This window comes from Peromyscus eremicus, chromosome 3 (assembly GCF_949786415.1).
Source record: "Peromyscus eremicus chromosome 3, PerEre_H2_v1, whole genome shotgun sequence".
Taxonomy (NCBI): Eukaryota; Metazoa; Chordata; class Mammalia; order Rodentia; family Cricetidae; genus Peromyscus; species Peromyscus eremicus.
In genome coordinates, this window is record NC_081418.1 from 50,823,549 (window position 1) to 50,834,458 (window position 10,910).

Here is a 10,910-nt window from a genome sequence, read left to right on the forward strand (position 1 = left end):
TAGGCCCTCTGGGCTTTTTTTTTTTTTTTTTTTTTTTTTTTTTTTGTGCTCCAGCTCAGCGGGCCGCCTTGACCGACTGAACCAAGTGGTGATTTGCTAGTCGCCCGTTCATTCTTTCCCTTTTCCTGCTGGAGCTCCAGCTCAGGTCTTTGCTGGATGGTTCTCTTTGTTTTGAGACAGTCTCACACATTCCAGGTTGGCCTCAATGATGACCTTAAAGTCCTGTTCTTCCTGTCTCTGCTTCCCAGGGGCCAGGATTACCGGCTTGCACCACCACGCCTGGCTCTTGGCTCAGTCTCAGCATCTATCTACTCCCGTCTCTTCCCAGGGCCTCAAGCATCTCTCTCCTCTTAGTTACAGAGTTGATGGCTGCAAACTCTTGGGTATTTCTTTTGAGAAGTATATGAAGGAAATGTAAATAGATTAAAACCAGTGTGTTAGTGACAGATTTATAGGGGTTTTAGCATCAGCTTCTGGGGCATCTTGCTGTCTGAGAAAGACAGGATCAATGTGTGGCCTGGCCGGGGAGGGGGTGGAGTGGCCAGCGGGTTAAAGTTGTCTCTCTGCTGTCTTTAAGGAGAGTGTCCCAGTGTCCAGCTACCAGCAGGCAGGAACTCCTGCCGACCTGAAGAGGGAGATTGCAAGGCTGGGGATCAACATGCTTTTGAAGATGGTGAGCTGGGGGCCCCGGATGTTGAGGTTCAGTGCATGGGCAGATTGCATAAGGGAAAGTGGGGGGACCTAGCTGGGTGCTGAGGCTCAGTACACAAGCAGAATGTTTAAGGGAAGGTGCAGAGGGCTCTGCCGGGCATGGACTGGAAGGGCCAGCCAAGCAGAGAGCTGCAGGTTGAGAACTTGAGCTGAGTGGAGCCCCCCCGAAATGCTTCTGTGACCCAGAGCTTGTGCTGAGACCTTGCTCTGTGGTGTGCATTCTGTGTGCTGTGGAAAGAATGGTAAGCACACTGTTTAGACCAACAGCAGGTATGATGTGGGTTAGATACTGCTTCATTCATTCATTCATTCATTCATTCGTTCTTCATTCATTCAGTATTTATGGAGTACCTGCTGTATGCCAAGTGCTGAATGAAGTGTTGGACTTACTTAAAAGCAGACCTGACTACAATGTTTACTGGGTAAACCAGCGGGAAAGAATCGCACGCAATTGAGGGCCCGTGTTCAAGGATTAGCTTGAAGGGACCTTTTCTGGATCCAGGGCTTCACCCAGGAGGTGGCTCCATTTCATCATGGATGGGGAGGCTGTGTCACCAACGTGAAGACAAATGGCAGGACTTGTCTAGAGACAGCAGCCTGTGCCAAGGGTGCGCTGCAGTGGGAGACGTGGAGGTACATTGCGCAGAGTATCTCAGAGTCAGGATTAATCCATGGGCAACGGGCTCATCTGAGTTCTAGTCCCTTAAAAAATTCCATGTTTCATTATTACAACATTTGCTGAAGTACACACACACACACACACACACACACACACACTTAAGTTGAGACAAGCTCTTTCTGTATAGCCTAGAGTGATTTGAAACTTATTATAGAGCCCAGGCTGACCTCAAACTCACATTAATCCCTCTGCCTCCACTGTTTAAGTACCAGGATTATAGGCCATCATGCCTGGCAAGTATACAGGTGTTAAGTCTATTTTTTAATTTGCATATTTTTTAATTTATTAAAAACTTTTAATTTTTAAAAGTTTGCCTGGTGCCCAGAAAGCCAGAAAAGGGCATTAAATAACCTGGAATTGGAGTTACAGATGGTTGTGAGCTGCTGAGTGGGTGCTGGGAATCTAGTCCAGGTCCTCTGGAAGAGCAGCCGGTGCTCTTAATCACTGAGCCACCTTTCTAGCCCCAGATTTTTAATTAAAAAAAATTTAGTGTGTTTGTGTATGTGTGAACGCGCACATGCCGCATGGTGTGCGTATGCGAGTCAAAGAACAACTTGTAGGAGCCAGTCCTCTGCCATCACGTCGATCCTGAGGCTTGGTGGCAGGCACCTTCATCCACTGAACTGTCTTACTGGCCCCTTAATAAATTAAAAAAAAATCATTCTTTAATCCTGATGCAGGCAGTGGAAGAATGTGAGCCAGAGAGATAAGCTAGTCACGACAACGGTGACCTCGGTGGAGTTGGGTTGGAGGAGTGAGGTGAGGCAGGGAGGTGGAGTAGCCCAGAAGCAAATGGTGGTTTCTTTCTTTCTTCTTTGAGACAGGGTCTCATGTAGCTGGGCTTGAACTTGGCTATGTAGCTGAGGATGACTTTGGAACTTCTGATTCTAGTTTCTCCACCTCCCAAACGCTGGGAGGACAGGATTATGGCCCACGTGTCCTGCCACACTGGGCTGATGTTGGTTCTGTAATCTGTTTGGGTCTCTCATCTTGGAAGCCCTCAGTGAGCTTTTCTATCTCATGCCTGTACATCAGGACGAGGGGGATAAGTAGAGGTCCCTAGCCTCATCATTCTCTCTTCCACAGGGCTGCGGCAGGGGATTTCAGTGGTGCCTTTAACCACCAGGAAATGCCTGCTCTGTCTGGGGACATACTTAGCTGTTAGAGCTGGGTCTGGGATGTGTCTGGAACCAGGTGATGTGCAGAAAAAGGCTATGGATGCCCCCAAACACTTGGGCATATAGGATAGTACTTGGCATCCCCAACAATGAGAAGCCTGGCGAGTCGAGAGCTGAGGTTATCTCTCTACTGATGGGGTGCAGAGGAGACAGGGAGGTTTGAAATTGCTACCTTGGTTCTGAGAAAGAACTCCGGGAGTGTGGAAGGGCCGCAAGTCAGTCAAAGCCACACTGACTCTTGAGTCACTGGAGGCACGGCTGAGCTATCTGGTCTACCCAGGTGGCTTGGAGTGGAGTTGATCTGGTGTTGTCTGAATCCAGATGTTAGTTCGGTCACCTACTACCTGGGGACAGGGAGGGACAGCTGGGGCAGGCAGGACCTTGAATCTTGGCCTTTGAGAGGTGAGGCAGGTAGATCTCTCCGAGGTTGAAGGCCAGGCTAGGCTACCTGAGACCCTGTGTCGTCATAAAGTAAAAACCCAAACCAAACAGAACCAGCCCTTTGACTTGGCTTAGCCCTGCACAAACTCTTGTTTGAGAGCATCTAGCAACAAGGGCTTTGTGGAATGTCCACCTCTTGGGCTTGTCACTGGCAGCCAGCTGTCCCCTAAAACTTTTTCTGCAGGTACCCCAGTAGTGTTAGGGTGGGAGGGTTGACGCAGACCTGACTGGTACAGTCTCTTCCAGATATTTGTGGATAACTTTGTGCATGGAGACCTTCACCCTGGGAACATCCTGGTCCAGGGTGCTGATGGATTGTCCCCAAGCCTGGAGACGCAACAGCAGCAGGTGAACGTCCGTGACACACTGGTGGCTACCCTAGCGCCTGCCCTGTGCCCACTGCGTCTGGTCTTGTTGGATGCTGGCATTGTGGCAGAGTTGCAGGCTTCAGACCTGAGGAATTTCCGGGCAGTCTTCTTGGCTGTAGTTCTGGGGCAGGTGAGACTCACTGGGGTCAGCCCTTTAGGCTCTGGGGAACCACATGAATCACTTCCTAGCCCTTGTCTCTGGTGAGAGCTCAGGGTTGCCAGATTGCTGTGGTTGGACATAGGTGGAGCAGGGGTGGGCATTGACAGTGTGCTGGTTCTCAGGCTGGGCAGCTTAAGGTTGGCACCCTTAGTTGGGAAGGCGTTCTTCTCTCCTGCATTGTGTGACTGTAATTTGTCGTAAATTTGTGAATCTGTCAGCAAATTTGTTGGCATGATGGTGACAGGAAGCTAGCTTTAAAAAAATGTTATTTATGGGGTTGGGGATTTAGCTCAGTGGTAGAGTGCTTGCGTAGCAAGCTCAAGGCCCTGGGTTCGGTCCTCAGCTCCAAAAAAAAAAAAAAAAAAAACCACAAACAAACAAAAAACAACAAAAAAAATGTTATTTATTATCTTTGTGTGTGATGTGTATGTGTGTGCAGGTGAGCTTGAGACATGGTGTGCATGGGATGGGCAGAGGACACTTTCGGGAGGCACTCTGTCCGGTAGTCCTGCTTTTCAGGGACTGGAGTCAGTCAGTCCTCAGGCTTGTGTAGCAGACACCCTGAGCCACTGAGCTGTCTCACTGCTCCTCTAGCTTTCTGATAAAACAGTGGCAGTCTTCCATCTGTGCCCTTTGCCGCAAAGGGTGGGAAGCATCCACGGCACAGAGAACTTGTCCTCCACGTGGGGCGAGAGGGTGGGATCTGTGGTGTGGGGATGTAAGTGGTTTCCCCAAACACTCCGGGGGCTTCAGGGGGTGGGAGTTATTATTAGAGAACACAAGTCTGACAGTCCAGATGAAGTGGACTGTGTTCTGTGGAGTCCAGATGAAGTGTCATGGCAAGGAGGCTGGGAAAACACTCTGACTGCATGGAATAGGATTTTCCTGTGACAAAATATTGAAAAAGAGGGCTTTTTTGAAACAGGGTCTTATTTTGTAACACTGGCTGGCCTGGAAATTGCTGTGTAGTCCAGCAGACTGGCCTTGAACTCACAGAGATCCACTTGCCTCTGCCTTCAGAGGACTGGAATTAAAGATGTGCACCACAACACCCAGCTAGAGAACTTTTTAAAAGAAGCAAGACTCAGGGATGTCCCTGCTTAGCCAACTAAAACTGTGGTCTGTGCCTCCTGCTTAAACACTGGGATGCAATGTGGGTGGGGCCATCTTCCTCTGTCCAGACTTGTGTGAGGGACAAAAGCCACAGTGGCCATACTTTGGGAGGTGGCACTGGGGAAGGGCCGAATGTCCTGGGAGACTGTGGGCACTTAGGTTGGAAGGTCTCGTGGATCAGGGAAAAGGCTGCATGGCAGGGACCAGGACAGCTCAGCCCTCCAGCCCAGCTTGTAGGGCCTGGTGGCCCCAACTGGGCCACGTGGTCATCAGAGTCATGGAACTTAAGCATCAGGACTCCAGCCTTTCCCTGACTGAAGTACCCCATGTGGCCCAGGAGGGAGAGGGAGGCGGCTCGCATCATTGTCTTGACTGGGCTCAGCATAGGGCAGGCCCGCTGGCCAGCAGAGACCAAAAGGTGAGGGCACAAGAACTGGGTGGTAGAGAAACCAGGCGGAAGCACCTGAGAGACAGGAGCGTACAGTGTGCTCACTGTGTTCTACCCAGCCACGTTTCCTGTGTAAAGCGTCTGAGAGACAGGAGCGTACAGTGTGCTTACTGTGTTCTACCCAGCCACGTTTCCTGTGTAAAGCGTCTGAGAGACAGGAGCGTACAGTGTGCTCACTGTGTTCTACCCAGCCACGTTTCCTGTGTAAAGCGTCTGAGAGACAGGAGCGTACAGTGTGTTCACTGTGTTCTACCCAGCCATGTTTCCTGTGTAAAGCGACTGAGAGACAGGAGCGTACAGTGTGCTCGCTGTGTTCTACCCAGCCATGTTTCCTGTGTAAAGCGACTGAGAGACAGGAGCGTACAGTGTGCTCGCTGTGTTCTACCCAGCCATGTTTCCTGTGTACCTTCCAGGGCCACAGAGTAGCTGAACTCATCCTGCATCATGCCCGGGCCAATGAGTGCAAGGATGTGGAAAGGTTCAAGGCTGAGATGGCTACACTGGTGACCCAGGCCCGGGAGAACACCATGACACTGGAAAAGGTAGGCAGGCACTGCGCCGCTTGGGCAGAGCTACACTTAATCGAGGGTCCTCTTTGTGGGGAGCTTGCAAAGGGTAGGATTTCTGGGGGTGGTGTTGAGACAGGATTTCTCTATGTAGCCCTGGCTGTCCTAGAACTTGCTCTGCAGACCAGGCTGGCCTGGAACTCAGAGATCCACCTGGCTCTGCCTCCTGAGTGCTGGGATTAAAGGCATGCGCCACCACTGCCTGGCTTGAAGGTAGAGTTTTTTTTTTTTTTTTAAAGATTTATTTATTTATTATGTATACAGCATGTATGACTGCAGGCCAGAAGAGGGCACCAGATCTTATTACAAGTGGTTGTGAGCCACCATGTGGTTGCTGGGAATTGAACTCAGGACCTCTGGAAGAGCAGTCAGTGCTCTTAATCTCTGAGCCATCTCTCCAGCCCCCAGGAGGTAGAGTTTTTAAGGCAGGTTAAAAAAAAAAATCTTTTGTTGTTCTCAGATCTTCCAAGAAGCTGAAGTCACAGGTTCCTTGCTGGCAGAACCCCTGCTTTATCTGGGGACTAGCTGTTGTGGAGACACCTGAGCATGCAGGGGAGGCAGCATCGCAGAGATGTGCCATGAGCCTGTGTCCCTTGTTTGGTCTGACCCATGGTGTACTTACACTCTGTTAACTCGCCTGTCTTCGTCAGGCTGATGGCCTGCATTAGCCAGACTGGCCATGCAGAGTGGCCACCAGTGATGCTGACCTGTTTTTGGTTTTTTTTCTTTTTTTTTGCCTGTTTGCACAATTTGATAGACTTTAGTCCAGCATCCTCATAGGCCCATGACACTATTACTACTTTCTTTTTTTTTTAAAGATTTATTTATTTACTATGTATACAGTGTTCTGTCTGCATATACACCTGCAGGCCAGAAGAGGGCACCAGATCTCATTAGAGATGGTTGTGAGCCACCATGTGGTTGCTGGGAATTGAACTCATGACCTCTGGAAGAACAGTCAAGGCTCTTAACCTCTGAGCCATCTCTCCAGCCCTCTTTTTTTTTTTTTTTTTTTAAATTCTTTTCAAGATTTATTTATTTATTACATATACAGTGTTCTGCCTGCATGTATGGCTGCAGGCCAGAAGAGGGCACCAGATCCCATTACAGATGGTTGTGAGCCACCATGTGGTTGCTGGGAATTGAACTCAGGACCTCTGAAGGAGCAATCAGTGCTCTTAACCTCTGAGCCATCTCTCCAACCCCCACTATTACTACTTTCTATTTTAGAACATCGCTGTCTTCAACTTCATACACACATATAATGTATGGTGATTGCATTTCACCTTATTTTTTTTTTTTTTGTTTTTTTTGTTTTTTTTTGTTTTTTCGAGACAGGGTTTCTCTGTGTAGCTTTGCGCCTTTCCTGGAACTCACTTGGTAGCCCAGGCTGGCCTCGAACTCACAGAGATCCGCCTGGCTCTGCCTCCCAAGTGCTGGGATTAAAGGCGTGCGCCACCACCGCCCGGCCTCACCTTATTTTTTTTTAATGAACCTAATATTTGCAATTGTAACCATTTTTTAAGTTCACAATTCAGTGGCATGAATTACATTCAAGATATGAATTGCACTCATGATATTCATTAATTACACTCATGATATTAATTACATTTGTGGTATTCAATGATTCGCAGTATTCATTCAATAACTATATTTATGATATTCATTGATTGTATTGATTTTTTACATTCATGATATTATGTTCTGATACTACTGTCCATTTGTGGGGTTTTTCCATTACACAAAATAGAGATTCTATATTTCGGAAATCATTGCTCTATATTCCTTTCTTCTCCATCTTGAGATAACATCTAATCTTTCTGTCTCTATGAATTTATATATTCTATATATTTCATGTAATACAATTCTATAGTATTTGTCTTCTTTTTTTTTAGATGTAAAAACATTTTATGTGCAACTGCAGGAGAAATAATGCACAGATAGCTTGAACATAAAAATAGGTTATAATTCAAAAGTCTAGGGTTATTTGAAACTGGAAAATATTTTCTCTGTAGAAAACAGTAAAAATGATAACATTTCCCAGTAAGCCCTTTTAAGCCAAATAATAGCTGAATTACACATATAAATATCTATTAGATTCTGGGTGACCTGGTTTATGCAGATGGTTACTAATGATACGCACACACACATCTCGCCTCCCCCCCCCCCAACTCGTGCCTACACCAGGCAAACCTCTATCTCTGCTACTGAGCTACACCCTAGTCTGTTTACTTGGGAACATTCTGAGTGTGGCAAGGGATGGGGAGAAGGATGGAGTAGACATGGCTTTGAGGCTTCTTCTGCAGGTGTTTGTGGCCTGTATGGAAGTGGGGCCTGTATTGGTAAAGTCCTTTTTTTAGTTTTTTGTTTTCAAGATAGGGTTTCTCTGTGTAACAGTCCTGGCTGCCCTGGAACTCAGGTTGTAGCCCAGGCTGGCCTCGAACTCACAGAGATCTGCCTGCCTCTGCCTCCCGAGTGCTGGGATTGAAGGCATGCACCACCACCGCCCGGGTAAAGTCCTTGTTACTTGTTGGGCAGCTCCTCTTCCTCAGTGTGTGTGCCCTTCGGAGTGTAAGCCGTGGGGAGTCGAGAAGTGGGAAAGGACAGGACCCTGGGAGGAAGAAACGCTTCTGGAATGCCACTGGGTTCTTTGTTTTCCAGCTTCATGTCTCCAGCCTCCTGTCCAGTGTTTTTAAGCTGCTGATGATCCATAAGGTGAGGTGTCATTAGAGAAGGCTTGGGAAGAGGTGGGGTGGGGCACGGGGCAGTGGGGTGGTTAGAGAAGAGGTGGGGTGGGGCACGGGGCAGTGGGGTGGTTAGAGAAGAGGTGGGGTAGGGCACAGGGCAGTGGGGTGGTTAGAGAAGAGGTGGGGTAGGGCTCGGGGCAGTGGGGTGGTTAGAGAAGAGGTGGGGTAGGGCACAGGGCAGTGGGGTGGTTAGAGAAGAGGTGGGGTAGGGCATGGGGCAGTGGGGTGGTTAGACCCGCTTTTCTCCAGCGTTTTTTGCATATTGATTGTGGATTTTTAATCTCCTGAAACAGGCCTAGTGGGCTCATGGTCCCTTGAGAACAAAGTCCGTGAATCTGTCAATCTATGTAGTCAGTCCACGGGCTGGCTTAGACGATAGAGAAAAATGTATTTAAAGACATAGAAAGGGTCCGGCCAGATATCCCCTCCCTTCCCTCCTTGGCTTGTGTTAATGGTGCTCAGGTGAGGGATGGACCCTTGTCCTTGGGCCACCAGAAGCCCTAGTGTACCCTCCTGACTGCTGGGAGGGAGGTGGGGAGATGGTAGAGGGTAGAATCCCGTGGGCAGCACAGGAGAGGTGCAGGGTTCAGTGACATGGTTGTTCAGGATGCTCAGCTGAATCCTGAGCTCTGGGAAGAACTGCTGTTTTCTTTTCTGTTCCAGGTAAAGCTCGAGAGCAACTTTGCCTCCATTGTGTTCGCCATCATGGTGCTGGAGGGGCTTGGCCGCTCGCTGGACCCCAAGCTGGACATCCTGGAGGCAGCAAAGCCCTTCCTGCTCAGAGGAGGAGGGTTCCTGTGACTGTGGCAGTGAGCACACAGTGAAGGCAGATCCTGACGGTCTGTCCTGTGGCAGCTGAGACATCTAAAATTGGGATGTGTGGCAGAAATGTTACTAATTACCCGGTGACCTAGCTTCACGGTCTGTTTGAAAAATTTGGGGTTATTTAGGGTACAAAGGAGGGAGCTGAAACTGGTGCCAGAGACACCATTTCAGGAAAAGACCCTGCAGAAGAAGACAAATACATTGACTTATTTTGTTTTTCTGTTTTCCTCCCCTTTTTAACTTTAAAAATGTGTGTGTGTGTGTGTGTGTGTGTGTGTGTGTATGTGTATGTGTGTATGTGTATGTGTGTGTATGTCATGTGTATGCAGATGCCTACAAAGGCCAGAAGAGGGCACTGGATGAATCCTCTGGAGTTTTAGGCAGTTGTGAGCTGCACAGCGTGGGTGCTGGGGACTGGAAGAGAAGCAAGTGCTCCTAACCACTGAGCTATCTCTCCAGCCCCTTCTTTCTTTTGCTTTAAAATTACACTTGAGCCAGGCGGTGGTGGCACATGCCTTTAATCCCAGCACTTGGGAGGCAGAGCCAGGTGGATCTCTGAGTTCGAGGCCAGCCTGGTCTACAGAGCAAGGTCCAGGACAGGCACCAAAACTACACGGAGAAATCCTGTCTCGAAAAAAAAAACAAAAAATAAATAAATAAAATAAAATAAAATAAAATTACACTTGCTGTGTGAGAGGGAGAGCTGTGGGGATTGGGAGGGGGAGACAGCTCATGTGCCATAGCATGTGTGTGTGATGGGAACCATAGGGATTTCTGGGGACTGAACTCAGGTCTTCAACCCTGCCATCAAGCACCTTTCCTAGAGCCATGACGCTGGCCTGCCTTTCCTTTTTCTTAACTCTGCTCTTTGGTAAGGTGGTTCTTGCTGGTGCTTCCCACCCTCAGATAGACACAGGTTAGAAAATGCCATACAATCTTGCAGACCACATTAAAAATTTTTTTTGAAAATGATATATACAGCTGGGTGGTGGTGGTACACGCTTTTAATCCCAGCACTCTTGAGGCAGGGGCAGGCAAATCTCTGAGTTTGAGGCCAGCTTGGTCTACAGAACAAGTTCTAGGACAGCCAAGACTACACAGAGAAGCCCTGTCTTGAAAAAACCTAAGAAAACAAAACAAAACAACCCCAAATCAAAAACACCCCCCCCCCCAACACAAAAACCCCCAAACCAACCAAACAACAACAAAACAGAATAGTGAAGCTGGGGGTATAGCCCAATGGTTGAAGCTTGCCTACCATGTATGTGGCTCTGGGTTCAATCCTCAACAACCCCCACCCCCATAAGTGACTGCTGTAGAGCCAACAACGTCCTCTCCTTTTTGGTGGGGAGGGGATGTAGCAAGCATTTAGGAAGTTATATCATCTCTGTTTTTTTCCTCATATACCCCCTTCTGGTGATTCATTTAGAAAGATGAGTGAATGACCTTCAGCTTACCTGCAATACTCAGATTCTAGGAAGGAGAAGGTAAAAAGGGAATGAGAAGTTCCCTGAGAAGCAGCTATGAGCCTGATCATAATATCTTAAATGCCTCGTGCAGATGAAGGGCCGTAGTGCTCAGAGGAGACGGATGGCTTGTCCTGGTTCACAAGGTTAATTGGCATAGCAGGGGTTTGGACTCCCGATGTTCAGCCTCCCAATTTCTAAGCTCTTA

The 10,910-nt window shown here is 48.4% G+C and overlaps 1 protein-coding gene across 1 annotated transcript in view; it reads left to right on the forward strand.

The window, feature by feature from the left end:
• Nucleotides 1-9,452, forward strand: part of Adck2 (aarF domain containing kinase 2) — a 19,383-nt gene extending 9,931 nt beyond the window's left edge. Inside the window, exons 3-7 of the mRNA XM_059257020.1 lie at nt 578-673; nt 3,256-3,507; nt 5,512-5,640; nt 8,326-8,379; nt 9,075-9,452. Of these exons, the coding sequence (XP_059113003.1) occupies nt 578-673; nt 3,256-3,507; nt 5,512-5,640; nt 8,326-8,379; nt 9,075-9,212 (669 nt within the window). The 3' untranslated portion in view covers nt 9,213-9,452. The remainder of the gene's footprint in view (nt 1-577; nt 674-3,255; nt 3,508-5,511; nt 5,641-8,325; nt 8,380-9,074) is intronic.
• Nucleotides 9,453-10,910: the final 1,458 nt, after the last annotated feature.